The sequence below is a fragment of the Anarrhichthys ocellatus genome, unplaced genomic scaffold (assembly GCF_004355925.1).
Source record: "Anarrhichthys ocellatus isolate YVR2014 unplaced genomic scaffold, GSC_Weel_1.0 scaffold56, whole genome shotgun sequence".
Lineage (NCBI taxonomy): Eukaryota > Metazoa > Chordata > Actinopteri > Perciformes > Anarhichadidae > Anarrhichthys > Anarrhichthys ocellatus.
Window position 1 is genome coordinate 102,254 of NW_022280086.1, and position 15,607 is coordinate 117,860.

The window sequence follows — 15,607 nt, forward strand, 5'->3', positions numbered from 1 at the left end:
TCCAATTCTACGCACAGTATATCCCCCCCCCCCCTTCAAGATACTTTCAAAGCCATGATAAAAAGACCCTGTTGTGTGGCGAGTGAGTGTGAAGTCGCAAAGTAATGCCGCCTCTACTAATGTGTTCACTGATGTTTGTGTTGGTTGGGTATAAGCTTAAAGCTGATCTTGTACCAGGATGCATTTGAGGAAGTGAACCCTATTTGAACACCACTGAGAAAGCACAAAATAGTGGGTGTTAACTTTGAGTCGCTCCATCGTGTTGACAACTTCTGCTTCTGTGCCCTGAGAGACTTCAACTGCTTTGCACATGACAAGCTGTTAGCAAGGATGCTGTCAGTATGAGAGAACTTAAGAGAAAGGAGCTGGTCACTTCATCCGGCCAGGTGGTGCAGGCAACAGTCCATGTACTGTTGGGCAATTTGGGCTTCCACTGCATTGGTGGATTTACTTACTACAAGGAGGCTAAAGGGACTCAAGTTTGACTCTGTGTTCAACTCTCGAGTATTTTTCTGTATGCCAGCCAGGGCTCCCACCGTGCATAGGCCATGACCTTTTTGTAGGCGTAGTTGCACATGACCTTATCCTTAACATCTGATACAAAATAAATAAAGGTAAATAAAAATGGTTCACAAACACACAGCTGAACAGAAGAAAAGCACACGCATGAGGGGTTCTGATGCTCGTTCTAATCCTTATGGTGGAAGTGGTACTAAGATTGGTGGGGAACTGGTGTCTGAAATCTCAGGTAATAAGACCCGGTCTGTGCAACAAAAAGAAGTTTGTTGTGTGGGTCAAACCTTGATAAATGAAACTGGAATTGAATGAACACAACACACTTTTGTTTTTTCACTCCTCGCACATAATTTCATTGCTGTCATTGTTCGGGGCTGTCGGTCATGATATCAGCTGTTTAGATCAGCTGGTCTCCTCTATCCGACAGGACAACGAAACAATTACATCATCAGCCTGTCAGCTGTCTCTTTTAAATTTGATTGTGTCTCTACCTTCAGTACGTTCGTGCTGCTGTTACGTGCTCCTCCACCTCCCCATCTCCACCCAAACTTCAGTCATCAGCGTCATTAACTCATCAGCCGCCACCACCACCTGGACTCCACAGGGAGATTTATCTTGCTGTTGCTCAGGGCAGACGGCCCTTGATTACAAATCTCCCTGTAGAGTCCAAGTGTCAAAGACTCTGTCAAGACTTCATCATCACATATCTGTTAATAAACTATCTTTTCTTTATCTGACTTGTCTCTCCTGATTGAAATCCCGGTGTACCTGATCCCGTTGGATTTGTCATTTTGCTCATTTCTGGATGTTGGATGTTCTGTTACTCACTTCAGCATTTTGCCAGCATTTTTGTTTCATTGTTTTACTTGTGGTTCTTCTGATTACCTTTGGACTCAAAGGGCCTCATCTCGTGTGTGTGTGTGTGTGTGTGTGTGTGTGTGTGTGTGTGTGTGTGTGGGCGTGGGTGGGCGGGCCCGCGTGCGGGTGTGGGTGGGCGGGCCCGCGTGCGGGTGTGGGTGGGCGGGCCCGCGTGCGGGCGTGGGCGGGCCGGCGGGCCCGCGTGCGGGCGTGGGCGGGCCCTACTCTGTTGTTCTGCCTTGTGCAGACGTGACATCCTGTCTGCAAATTTCCCCCAAAACAATTTCAAGTGCCACATAAAGTCAAGAGTCTTCAATTGTTGGAATTTTTGAAGAAGTGATATTCCTGCTGGCATAGCCGAGGTTTGTGTTATTGATGAGGTTGTGATACTTGAACAGGAACCAGTGTTGGTTTCAATCTGACATTACCCCAGCTGTAGGAGAGAAGGAACAAGTGGTCGAGCTTCAACTGTTAAAAATGCTGAGGTTGTAAAATGATAACTCATGAATTACTCTTAATTTTCTACTATGTATGGTATACTCAAAAGATGTGTGAGAGAGCAGGGAACATAGTGTTTGACATCATCACATACAGCCCTTCACGCTATTCCATATGGCTGCCATAGCTAGAATTTACTAAAGATATTAACTTGTGAGTAGCAGTTTGTGCAGGTCTGAACAAAAATTGTATGTGAAAAGCATGTACACGTGTCCAGCATGCTTTACTGCTCAGATATTCAAGTTCTGAACATTGATCGCTGTTTAAAATATTTATGCCTTTTGCCGTAAACAAAACAGCCTTCAATTGAATCTCAGATGAGAACAAACATACAAAAGAAAAGGCCAGAAACTTTAAGAGTTGGTGAACTAACACATAATTAATTAAACAGTGATGTAGGCAATCAACCATTTGCTGAGCCCCGACCCCCTTAGTTACTGTCACTAAGCCTGTCAAGATTCCCATTCTCACTTTGTACAAAGCAGTTTACAGATGTGCACTTGATGGCTATTTGTAATATAGCTTTGTAAAAAGTACATTTTAGTACTATACTTCAGTACAATTTTGAGGTACTGTACTTGAGTATTTTCAGTACTTCTACTACATTCAAAATGAAAATATTGAACCTCTATTACATGTATGTGCTTACTTTAGTTAGTACTTACTTTGCAGATTCAAATTAGTAATACAAAATGTACATTTAATGGTATGATATACGATTATATACCCCTCCAACACACAAACACACATCCATCCCTCATGCACACTTACACCACTGATTAATAATCCTTAGTTGGCAGCTTAATTGTGGTATAATTTGGCTTAGTAAACGTTTGGTAAAACTTTGTCATGGTGTGTGTCCTGTTTTTTGTGGTCTAAGAGCCGGGTCATAACAAATATACGGGCCTTAAATGAACCAGAACTGACACAAAGGGTAGCTTGTTTTTTTTATATGTGGTATGTGTGTGACAACGCTCGGAACCAATTTTATCACTCTAGTCTTAGCTGACAAATAAAGAGGAAGCTTTCCAGGAAGGACTGAGCAGTGTGGAGTTTTTTTTTTTTTTTTTTTGTGTATCGTGGTTTGAACTTCAGTTTTCTGTCGTCTGTTCTGTCACTGATAAATGTTTCAGCCATGGAGATCATACAGCAGAGAAACCTTCGTTATTTGGCCATTGGTAAGACATATTCCCAAATTATATCTGGAAAGTTGCTTTTTTGTGTATGGTACAGCAGTTTTATTGTATGGTATGAACATGTTTCACTTTCAGTTTAAAGCTCCTTCATTTTATTTGAATTATCAAGAGAATCCAAAACACAACAAGGCAAAGTTTTATTTCTGCACTTTTCAGCTTGCTGAATGTAATGAGCCATACTCTGTGTTCTCTTCTCTCTATAGTCTCTTTTCTCTTGACCTCAACTTCACCTGCTGCAGGTCAGTCAGTTCTACGGTGTGATGCATAAAATCTTTACAGTTTTCAGTTGATGTTCTTTGTAAATAACTTAACAGTTATTTGTTATGTTGTGTCTTGTGTTTCTGATAGATGCTCAGATCAGATTAGTTGGGTCTGGGTCTACTCGTTGCTCTGGAAGAGTTGAAATCTATTACAACAGTGCCTGGGGAACAGTATGTGATGATGAGTGGGACCTAAAGGACGCTGAGGTAGTGTGCAGACAGTTGCACTGTGGTACGGCACTGAGTGCTCCTCAGTCGGCCCACTTTGGTCAAGGAACCGGCAACATCTGGCTTGATGATGTTGGCTGTTCAGGAACTGAAAGGTCTCTAACTGTGTGTCAGCACAGAGGATTTGGGACACACAACTGTGCACACCGTGAGGACGCTGGTGTCATCTGTTCAGGTGAGAAAACCTTTGGATAAATGTGACAATTTCTGATGAGCCTTTTGGATGCAGCACTGGGTAAAGTGCTGGTAACCACACCCTGCAGCATGCTGTTAGAATTGAAGAGCAGAATAACAACTGTGAAATGTTGCTTAACACCCCATGAATTAAAATGAAGACGACTTTTTGAATAGTTGATATGCTGTCTGTGTGAGTGATGCAAAGCACACACATGACTGAAAAAAAAGTTAAAAGATCTCCAAAAAACACAGACTCTTTTTGCATTATTTTCAATATCCGCGTCATTTGCGCCGCCAGTCTCGCCAGGGATTATTTGTGTTCATTCGCGTGAATCGTGCTGGACGCGCTGGAGAGGGGGCGTGGCTTATCGCCCTGAAAGCCGTTCAACTGTCCACCATTAACCATGGAAAAAATAACCTATATTTCTCCTTAGTACGTGTTGTGGAAGTCCCAGATATCCCGGGAAACTAAACGCCGTCATGTCTTGGTTCATAACATAGTCCGGAGGAGCTCCGTGGATTTTATCGAGCTGTATTCACTGTGTCTAGCAAGCCACACGTCGCTGTTTACTACAGCTGTATGAACACAAAATAAACTGATTTGGCTGTGATTTAACGGCAATAAACCGACAAAAAGGGACTCTGAAATAACTACGTAATGATGCCGATGTGTACTTGTTTTCTCAATGGAGCTCAAATCGATTGGTGCTAGGCTAAGCTAACATTGTAGCAGCTCCACCAACACTCAGAATAACGTCATCTAGACGTAAATACGGCAGCGTCTATTCATTGTTTGTACCATATGGTTTACACACACATGCATACACATAGTTTGGTCGGGTCTCTATTGATATGAGGTATCGTAGAGCTCTGGGTGAATACAGACCGATACAGTATTTATTTCCTGATTAAACAACGGCAGGACGTCAGTGATGACAGGAGAAACATCTCAACGCTGATAGGCTATCGCGCCACAGCGTCACGCCATGTTTTCGGCAAAGTTGAAAAATTTCAACTCATGCGTTTGGGGCGATTTGCCGTTGGCCGCGAATTTGCGTCAATCGCACCGCGTCGTCGCAAATTCACGTCACTCCAGTCTCATCCCGTCTGTGCATAGACTTTGTATGTAATCTACTCCCGCGAATAATTCGTGCCGCGTTTGGTGTGAACGCACCATAACTCAATAATACTTTGGGACAAAGTTGTTTGACCCATCCACCTCCCCTCTACCCAACCACAGAGTGTTGGATATTCATGTGGATGTGTTTTATCTGTGTCCACCACGACAAAGGATCCCAATGCGTAATTTTGACTCATTACTTGGCACCTCCACCGAATGCGCTGTTTAGAGATTGAGGTTAATTCACATATTTCTGTGAGATCAGTTTGTGGTAACGCCCTCCAGACCAACGACGCTGTTGCGGAAGTGTTGGGCCCACCTTCTGATCCCCCCTCAGGTAAACACTGTTAGCTCCATCAGCACTGTTTGCACTGTTGGTGCTGTTGGCACCGCTAGCTGCGAGTGAGCGGCAACCTCCGGTTCTGAAAAGTGAAGCCAATACTGAAGTGTCTTAAAATTACATTCTCTCTACTGGCCATGAGGGGGCAACTCTTCTGGTTGCAAATGGAAGGCTGGTTGTATGGAAGTCTATGAGAAAATTGCTCTAGTTTTCACTTGATTTATTACCTCAGTAAACATGAGTTTATGGTCTCAATCTCTAGTTTCAAGTCTTCTTCAATACAGCATGATGTTCATTTAGTAAATTATGGTCCATTTAGAGTCCATATAGACTCTGATAGGGTGAATGCTTTAAGGCATGGCGTGTGATTGATAGAGCCGTATATGGTGTCTCTACGTCCCTCCGCCGCCGTACAAATATGGTCACTTGCAAAAAACCAAGATGTCAACGGCCAAAATACCGAACTCGAGGCTACAAAGCTGCTATCCACAAACCAATGGGTGATGTCAGGACGACTACGTCCACTTCTTATGTACAGTCTATGGCTGGGGATCAGCCATCACCACGTTGAGAGCCGTGGGGAGGCAATAGATATGCTCTGAATTGCATATGGAGAAAATAATAGTCCAGCCAAGATCAAAGATACAACACATTTAATATGATATTGTTGTGCTTTCTTTCAGCAATCCTCCCAAAGTCCAGAATCTCCATGAATCCTGTCGGTGACGTTACCTGGGGTCAGAATGTCGTCTTTACTTGTTCCATCTCAACTCCCACTCAACAGCTTTCAAGTGCAACATTTATTTTGAAAAAGGCTTCAAGTTCATTCGAAAAGACCCAAATGTCAAGAACCAACTCTGCTACCTTCAGCATGACTGAAGTCAACTTTAACAATGAAGGATCGTACCAGTGTCAGTACAACACCACGGTTTCAAGACTAAACGTCATCTCCCCCTTAAGTGACTCTGTCAGACTCTCTGTTACTGGTAAGGAAATTAATCCATTCCCTAAACTTGATCTTAGTTTTGACATGACATGAAATATAGCCAACCAAAAAAAATGTAGAAAGGTATACCTTAGCTTAAAGTCAATCGATTTATCACTCTAAGATTGTGGGTTTTTTTCAGTGAGCCTCCCAAAGCCCAGCATCTCCATCAGTCCTGTTGGTGAGGTTACCTGGGGTCAGGACGCCGGCATCACTTGTTTTATCTCAACTCAGCATTTAGGGGGAACATTCATTCTGCAGCAGACCTCAGGCTCATTCAGAAAGACCCAAACATCAAGTACCAACTCTGCTACGTTCAACATCTTAAAAGTTAACTTTGGAAACGAAGGATCATACAAGTGTCTGTATCAGATAAAGGTTTCTCGTCGAGACTTCAGCTCCCCCTTAAGTGACTCTGTCAGACTCTCTGTTACTGGTAAGACAAATTTATGAATAAATAGAATAATACAGCACAACAAATAACAGAAAAACAATTACAATTACAGACCCATTTGACAAGGTAAGTTTCTTGAAGCAGTAATATTTAATTTTCAATTAAGTTTACAATAGAATTGCGGGTTCGGGCGAGTAAGTTATTAATAACTTGCAGAAATTGCATGTAATAATCCACCTTCCATTTTCTCGTCCACCCTTCTGATGAGTTATATTCACAAAAGAAACATGTCATTTCATCAGATGGATCACTTCATTCAAATTGAGGATTTTGTTTGAGGATTTATTACATTTTTTTAGGGTGATGAAACCCTAAATGTCAACATAACATTTGTTTGTTGACATTTAGGGCACATTTAAGTAATGAGTAAAAAACATCTTTGTATAATAACGGGTCATCACGCCACACCGTATTTGTACATTTTCCATTACAAATTTTTTTTCTGGATAGAATATTTATATATTATAATACTAAATATTGAAAAAATATTTAGTGCATCAGTATATCTTTGCTGTGTGTGCGGAAGCCATCTTGATCTGATATTTGCTGATTTACAAATCTAGTGAATTATATATTTTCATGTTTGTCCCTTTTGTACTCAGTGCCGCTGCAGCAGCCCAGCATCTCCCTGACGTCTCCTAACGGAGGGCTGGTCTGGGGCCCCGAGGGTGCCGAGGTCACCAGGGGTTACAGCTTTGTCTTCACCTGCTCCATTTCCTCCCATTATCCCGGAGGTGTTTTCTCCCTCATCTCCTCTGGCTCCGGCCTCAACAACACTAAGCCAGCAGTCAACCGCTCGGCCTCCTTTGACTTCCCTGTGGCAGAGTATGAGCACCTGGGGAGCTACAGCTGTGTGTATGAAGTCACACTGTCTGCACGGAGATTCAATTCCACCATGACAGCCACGATTACTGTCATCATCAAAAGTAAGTAGAGTGTATTTAAACTAAGCGCTGCTATAGTTCAGGGACAATAGCTGAGTGATGGTGGCCACTATTTACTATGTGTAGGTGAATCAGCAACACAACCATTTATTAACGGTTTCAGTAAAACTTTCCAATAAAACCGCAGCAGATAGAGAAACAATGAGCTGCATGGCTTGTGCATGTACCAACCATATAACATAATGACATTTCATGTCAATTAAGATTGGCCTCCAGATAAAACAAGTCACATATCGTTAAGCATGCAGTAGTGCTGCAGCAGTGGTGACCATTGGACTATTGCCCTCTATTCATCCCCCCAAAAGAAAATTGGTGCAAAAAAAGACAGAGTGATGTGTCCATTACTGTTTTTATCCAAGCACCCAGGAAGAGCGCCGGGCTTTGAAGAAAACTATTTTCCATAGTGGCCAAAATATGGAATTACAATTTCCGGGTCCATCACGTGATGCCATGGGGCTCAAAAAGACTTCTTCCCATAGACTTCAATTAGAAAAGACACGTATGTAACTCGTGGTTACAAAAAAAAAAAAAAAGTAAATCAATGCAGGCCCATTAGGCCTGCCTGGTGGTGTAATGGCTAACACTCTTGCCTCACTGCGTGGGTTCGATTCCCGGGCTGGACGGCCCTTCTATGTGGAGTTTGCAGGTCCTCTCCGGGTTCTCCGGCTTCCTCCTACAGTCTAAAGACCTGCAGCTTAGATTATTGATAAGCAGGATGAGCAGTTAAACGTAATGGATGGATGGAACTCCCCATTAGGAACACATGAATAGCTCTTATTTAAATCAGGAGGTCATAGAAGTTGTAAAATTAACTTTCAGCTGAATCCAGAGTAATTTTCCTTCCTCCGTTTATGTGAATGAGCCTGAGAACGAGGCTGGACCAATAGCTTGGAGGCGGGGTTTAAGAAATAGCTAGTGCGCTTGCTCTGTGGGCCTGTGGATGTGAAAGATCGTTGGAAGATCTGGTACATTTGCAGCATGCATGGAGTGACGATGCAACTTTAGGTTCATTTATTTAGTGATGTTCCTTGTCCTTTCAAGAAGAGTTGGTGTGACGGGGACAGATAAGGGAAGTGGGAGGAGACACATCAGCGAGCAGTGAAGGTCTGACAGACAAGTAGGAGAACAAGGAAATGTGGGCTGAGAAGGGACATGGAGAGAGAAGACCATATAATGATAACATGAGGAGCTGTAATGTTATCATTGCAATCATCACCACCATCACAATTAGTAACAATGTACTTAAAACAACTAAAATATTTTAACCAATATATACACATTTTAAGTCATTGAGCTCCACTTTATTATATACCCACTCTAAGTGCTTTTCTCTGTTTCATGTTTTAAATTGGATATCAAACCATATTATAAATCCATATATGATAAATCAACCAGGCTGATATATGTTGGACAATAGTAGATTATGGTAGATATATGGTTTGTATATGTCGGCAGTTAGAGCTCATTTGAGAGCATCAACAAGTGGATTTGTTTAATTCTCAAATGTCCTGAGACCAAGCTGATTTATGTTGTGTGATATCATTTTACAAACAATTCTCATTGGCCCATCCACTATATTGTTATATTACACTTCCAAATAGCAATATCAGTTTGAAAGAAATGTAAGCTCTATGTGATCGGGCTTTGTATGTATTGTTCAGGCTATAATACGTACATTTAACATACACAAAGCTACGGCAAACATTTTATTATGACTTTATACCATAAAAAATAAACTCTCTTCAAGTTCAGAGACACACACAGAGAGATAGATCTAGCAGTGACTCTTTAAGAATCTTTTTTTAGCGTTGGTCAGTTTGTAGTTCAGCACCTTCCGCTATGTTGTACATATGAACCGTGGTTTTCTGTCCAGCAACTTCTGTTATTAGTAGAAGTAGGAAGTTACACCCAATTCTACATTTTCACACAATGCTCTGTCTCACATTTCCCACACTCTTTAACCCATGTGAAAATCACACTGAGCACAAAACATCTCAACTTGCTGTTATTCTGCTCGATTCCACATTTGTATGCGCTATAAATTTGGGTAAAGTGAGCAATGAATTTTTCATGTTTTTCCTTAAATAACTAACACAGGAAGCTCAAACATGTCTTCTCTGACAAGATAGCAGTTAGTGTATGGATAGAGACGATTTATTAATGCCATTAACTGTCAAAGGTCTTTCTCTCCTAGTGTCTCTGTTGCCGCTGGTTTCCTCAGTAGCTGTCGTGGTTCCGCTGCTGCTCCTGCTGGTCTTGGTGGCGGTCTGTCTGGTCTGCAAGAGAAAGAGACGATCCGAGCAGCCTGTTAACCTTGTCCAAACTCAATGTCTGTGCTCACCAGGACACACAGCACATTACATGAAAGGAATAAAGCCTTATTCACATGGGAATAGTATTATCAGGGGACAGCATGAGATTTCATCTCTGTTTTATGCATCACATTGGCACTGGATAAGCAAAGTCTGTATCTTACATCATCCCCCAAATATGATGTCTATATTCATATTTAATAAGAAGAATATTATATTATAAAGTCATATTAAAGTGTATGTAATATTCACAGACATCTTGCTCCTTGGCCTGTGTCAATGGGTCTCCGTGCTCTGTAGAGAGATGAGCCTCCTGAATTTGCACCCAAAATGCAGTCATCAGCATCCATTGATCCATTGTTTGTGTTTGAATGCTTGTGAAGAATTCCCTCTGATATTCATGAGACATTTTGTCCTGATGTTTGTGTTTGTGCTTGTGTTGCAGTGGCTGTCAGATTCAGCAACGATTATGAAAATAACAAGTATGAGGACGAGGATGATGTCTACCAGAACATTAATCCAGCGGACACCAAGAAGAAACTCAAAGAGGAAGCTGGGAGAGTGGAAGAAGAGGAGAGTGATGATTATGAGGAGCCAGAGAGTGATGATTATGAGGAGCCAGAGAGTAACGAAGGTCATGAGGAAGAAGAAGAAACCAGTGACGATGAAGCCGACTATGAAAATGCATCCGAGCCATTGGATGAACTAATTGTGGACATTTATGGAGAACATGAGGATATTTATCAAAGCTTTTGAGAAATTGTAGCTTGATCTCTTCCTATAGTTTGTAACCAAATTCTTGTAGGGTTGGCCTATTTGAACAAAGGAATTTCCACCAATAAAACAAATATCATTTTTAGCTAGTCTTGTGGCCCTGTAGCATCTTGGGGGAAATTACATATATATATATATATATACATTACATTTGTAATACAATTTAAGATTAATTCCAGTCCCTCCTGCAACGTCTTCCAGCTCTTCCTGGGGGATCCAGAAGCATCCTCAGGCTAGACAAGATACATAGTCTCTCCAGTGTGTTCTCTGCCTTTCCTCTTAATACGTTGGACGTGCCCCGAAAACCTCTAAAGGGGGCGTCCAGGAGGCTTCCTGATCTAATGCCCAAACCACCTCAGCTGGCCCCTTTAGACGAGAAGGATCAGCAGCTCTACTCCAAGCTCCCTCTGGATAGCTGAGCTCCTCATCCTATCTATAAGACTGAGCCTGGCCACCTTATGAAGGAAGATAATTTCGGCCGCCTTTATCTGCGATCTCATCGTTTCCGTCACGACCCAAAGCTCATGACCATAGGTGAGGGTCGGAAGGTAGAGGGACGGGTAAATTTAGAGCTTTGCCCTCCAGCACAGCTCAGCAATCCACCGTTTCCTGGTAGAGAACCATGGCCTGAGACTTAAGGTAATGACTCTCACTTCACACGCGGCTGTAAAAACAGCCACAGTTCGTGCTGGAGGTCACAGTCTGATAGAGCCAATTGAACCACATCATCTGCAAAGAGCAGGGACGCAATTCTGAAGTCCCCAAAGTGTACACACTCCTCCCCCTAGAGATGCCGTCCTTGAAAATCATAAACGATTGGTGTCAAGGGACAACACTGGTGGAAGCCAACACCCTCTGGATGCAAGTTTTTCTTTCTGCTGATTATACGGACACAGAATTCACTTTGTTTAAACAAGGACTGAATGGGTTGTACCAACAACCCCAGTACCCCATATTCCTGCAGTACACCCCACAGGACTCCAAGGGGGACATAGTCGTAAGCTTTCTCCAAGTCAACAGAACACATGTAGACTGGATGGGAAACTCTCAGGACCCCTCCAACAGACCTGCCAGGGTAAAGAACTGGCCAACAGCCAAAACAGAATTTGCATTGCCCCTCCCTGAGCAGTGTGATAACCACACCCAGGTTCCTGCCGCACCGGCTCACAATGCACCCAACCCCAAGGCATATCCCGGTGGACCCACAGGGTGGCGCCTCCATGTAGATTTAAAGGCTGTGCCCGGTTGAGCACCATGTGTGTGTTATCCCTCTTCCGGGCAAGGTGCTGTAACAGTTTTCTGGCCAATTGGTAAAGGGTCAGTGAATCACTCTTGGTCTGGCCCTTGTCCCGGGACCACTTTGCCTTGGGAGACCCTACAAGGAGCTATTGCCCCAACAACACAGCTCCCAGGGTCATTGTGCTACATAGCTACATATTAACCATGCAGACATGGTGGTATCGATCCTCTCATATTACTCTGAATAAGCGTATTTCCTAAAACTATTCCTCTCAGTGGTATTGACCACACTTATATAAATACATAGTTTATAAATGTTTTACTGTTGTTTGATAGGCACATTTTAAATATGAGTTTTTTATCATGAATATAACTTTACTCTTAAATTGTTATATTGTATTGAAATAAATGTCTTAATGATTCTTGTAAGTATTCTTGCTTATCTTTTTGGACATAACCCTTCAGCTGGATGATCTCATACAACCATAAATATTGACCAGACTAGGCTGGGTGGTATAAAAATAGTCCAGTAATTTAGAGCTGAGGAATCGGCAGCCATCTTGAATCTCCCTTTCTATTTACGTCCCTGGCATCCCTTGGTTCATTGACACACTTGTTTATTTCTGCTGTGGTCCTCCTGATGATTTAAAGGTTGCTATCTTTCTTTTTTTCTTTCTGATTATGTCTTAATTCATCCAACTTCAATCCAATTGTGTGTATCCAAATCAGCATGAACACCTATTCCTGGACGGAACACACGTTAACACCCTTTTTAGATGCTTGGAGATTAAGACTAATACTGTTCACCACATATCACAATATCAAAATAATAGATGTAATTTGTGAGAAGTGACAAAACACCACAATGATGCAGCTGTTATAAGCCAATCACATGCGAGCCAGTTCACCAATTGAGCCAATGGCGTGAAGGCAGTTTTACAGAGCTTACGCCGAGACAGCCACGAATAGATATGACACCCGTTCCTTGTAACGTTAGCACACTTGCTTCACACACATGCAGACATACTCTGGGAAATAATAGCACTCTGAGCTCATCCATGGAAGAGGCAGTGAAGAAGCCTCGTAACCTGAGACAAAACAGGCTTTGTTCATACTGCTGGTCGACATGCTGAGTTCTGAACTGCTGCTAAAGTCGGATTCTTGGTTGTCATTTTATCTGTTGGAAGGAAAAAAATGGATGTTTACAATTTGGCACATAGACATGTGAGCCACAATGATAGCAAAAGATTACCCATCTGTTCTGATACCACACTAACCACTGATAACCACATTTCGACACATTTGAGTTACAATATGTCAGTTTTCCAGTAGGAATGAAGTGAATTGTCAGCTATTTTGTTTCATTGTCCAATGTAATTCTAGCTGTGGGTGACGTCCTGGCAGTTTGACAAATTCAAGTTTTGGGAGAAACGCTTATTCATTCTCTTTCCTACAGTTAGATGAGAAGAGTGATACCACACTCCTGCCTGTACGTTGAATATCAAGCAGCTGGTTTGCTTATCTTAGCATAAAGACTGTAAATAGGGGGGGTTATGATAACGTAACAACTTCAACAAAGTAAGTTTATTTATTTATTTATTTATATGAATAAATAACTTTAACAACTTGAATATTAACTTATTAATATAATGTTAAAACTAATTCACTGTCTAAAAAAATGTTTAATGATACAAAAACAACGTCGTTACTAGGCAGAATATATTTAAAACTCAATCCAATGAGTAGTTCATGTCCATACACTGAACTGCCTCAGGGGACTGATTTGCCCAGTTTTTCTTCTCACTTTTTGTTTACTTCCAACAGCAAAGTTTGTGTTAAATGAAAAGACATTTGTTGAATAAAGTAACGACTATTAACCCACATATTCTGATACTGCTACATGAAAAATGTGTAATGAGCTAATCTGTATCTGCAGCATATAATAGGAAGCGAAACTCCGATGCAGTGTGAACATAACACAAACAGGATATGACCATGAGCTGTCTTTAGCCTTTTGATGAGTTGCAGGGCATTCCTGACCTCGCTGGCACACACTAACAAACAGCAGTGAGCTCATGGGGTGTAAATAGCACGGTTGGAGGGACGGAGCGGGACAGCTGGGGTTTATAAAGGAGGGTAGTCCTGTGCAATGTTCCAAACTACCCGATAGAAGACTAACAAAGAGAAGAAACTCTGGAAGCTTTCAGTTCTCACACTTCACCGGAGACTAAAGACATCAAGTCTGAGAGAGGGAATCTGACCAGATAACTGACACTTTGCAGGTTGCAAGTCGAGCTTCTGTCTATATATCGCTGATATGATGTCCCAGCATGCAGCCTTCACCGGCTTGTTCGGCGAGGACCCTTTCTTCAGCCAGGAGCAGCTGCTGTGGCCGCTGCGTCACAAGGCCCTCTCATCGCTGCAGCAAGACTTCTTCAACCAGAGAACCAAAGTGGCCGACAGCCTTCTGAGGGGAATTCACGATCGGCCCCACCAGCTTAAATTTAGCCAGTTTCCCCTTATTTCCTCTACTTTGATGAGGTAGGTACAATGAATATGTTACTCAGTAGTGGTTCCACCTGATTGGCTTTGTTAAAGGGCGTTTTCAAACCTATGGTTGGTTCAAGTCGGAATCAGTGGATGAGTTGGGGAAGATGATGCGTTTTCCCCATGGTTTGTTTCTTCAAGTGAATTAGTCACAAAAAGCTCTGATTCCCTCTTCGGCCAGCTTCCAGCAGCTGTTGATTTCAGGCTTCTGCATTCACAGTATGCAAAGCACACCTGACAACAGGAGCCTTTTGGCTCAAACTTGCACAGTTTGCCTTGTAGTCGGGTCAGATCGAGGTCAGATCACATTCCCACCACAAACAAATCGCTCTAGAATGAATTAATGACCGGTCTAGGAACAATTACTCTAGAAGGTCTTGATGCGGTTGTTTTGGTCTGCAAACGAAACGTACTGTCGAACCAGTCTGATTCAACCGGGCTAAAGGTTTGAAAACACCCTCAGACACTAGTGGAGTCATGGAGCTGATTCTGATCTAGTCTGCTTATTTTACAGGTTGAGTGATGCTAAAGAGAGGGAGACTCCCAGCACGGAGCTGCACAAGGAAGCCCAGCTGGCCACAGCAAACAACAATGACCTCCTGGTGACCCTAGACGCTCGCGGTTACGCCCCCAATGACATCACTGTCAAACTGGAGGGGCGTAGCCTGGCGGTGGTGGCCATGAAGCAGGCCGGAGCAGAAGAGAGCGAGTCCTGCGCCTCTTCTTCCTCCAGAGCCTCCTTCTGCTCCTCGGCCTCGTCTCAGACGGGATTTGTCCAGAAGATCGACCTTCCCCCTCACCTGGATCTGTCGCGTCTCTCCTGTTCCCTGATGGATGATGGGCAACTGCGTATCCACGCCCCTGTAGCCAAGCAGCCAACCAGTGAGGAGCAAGAGGTTCCCGTTCGGTTCAGGACATCGCTGGAATTTCCCATTTCCAAGGACGAGGAAATGGACTGAAGAGGAACAGAGAGACTAATGCACTCATGACAAACTTAAAAAAAACCTAAATGTTATGCACACACACATACACACTTCCACTACAAGACTGTCTATAATGAGTTAAGTTTACCATTACAAATTGAAGAGAATATGTATTTTATAATTATTTACAATTTGTATAAACTGTTGAAATAAAATAAAGTGTTGATTTTCAAAAA

At 42.5% G+C, this 15,607-nt stretch overlaps 2 protein-coding genes across 3 annotated transcripts; both read left to right on the forward strand.

The window, feature by feature from the left end:
* The first annotated feature begins 2,956 nt into the window (after positions 1 to 2,956).
* Positions 2,957 to 12,926, forward strand: LOC116396553 (deleted in malignant brain tumors 1 protein-like). Of its 2 annotated transcripts, XM_031871218.1 has the most exons (8): positions 2,957 to 3,050; positions 3,272 to 3,307; positions 3,417 to 3,731; positions 5,877 to 6,179; positions 6,321 to 6,614; positions 7,235 to 7,558; positions 9,771 to 9,905; positions 10,334 to 12,926. In XM_031871218.1, the coding sequence occupies exons 1-8, from the start codon at positions 3,008 to 3,010 to the stop codon at positions 10,642 to 10,644; spliced, it is 1,761 nt and encodes a 586-aa protein (XP_031727078.1). In that variant the 5' UTR covers positions 2,957 to 3,007; the 3' UTR covers positions 10,645 to 12,926. The 2 variants fall into 2 exon arrangements, with proteins under 2 accessions (XP_031727078.1, XP_031727079.1); XM_031871219.1 differs by lacking the exon at positions 6,321 to 6,614.
* Positions 12,927 to 13,936: 1,010 nt separating this feature from the next.
* Positions 13,937 to 15,607, forward strand: hspb9 (heat shock protein, alpha-crystallin-related, 9). Its single transcript, XM_031871209.1, has 2 exons — positions 13,937 to 14,442; positions 14,963 to 15,607. Exons 1-2 carry the CDS (start codon positions 14,219 to 14,221, stop codon positions 15,405 to 15,407), a joined length of 669 nt encoding a protein of 222 aa, XP_031727069.1. The 5' UTR covers positions 13,937 to 14,218; the 3' UTR covers positions 15,408 to 15,607.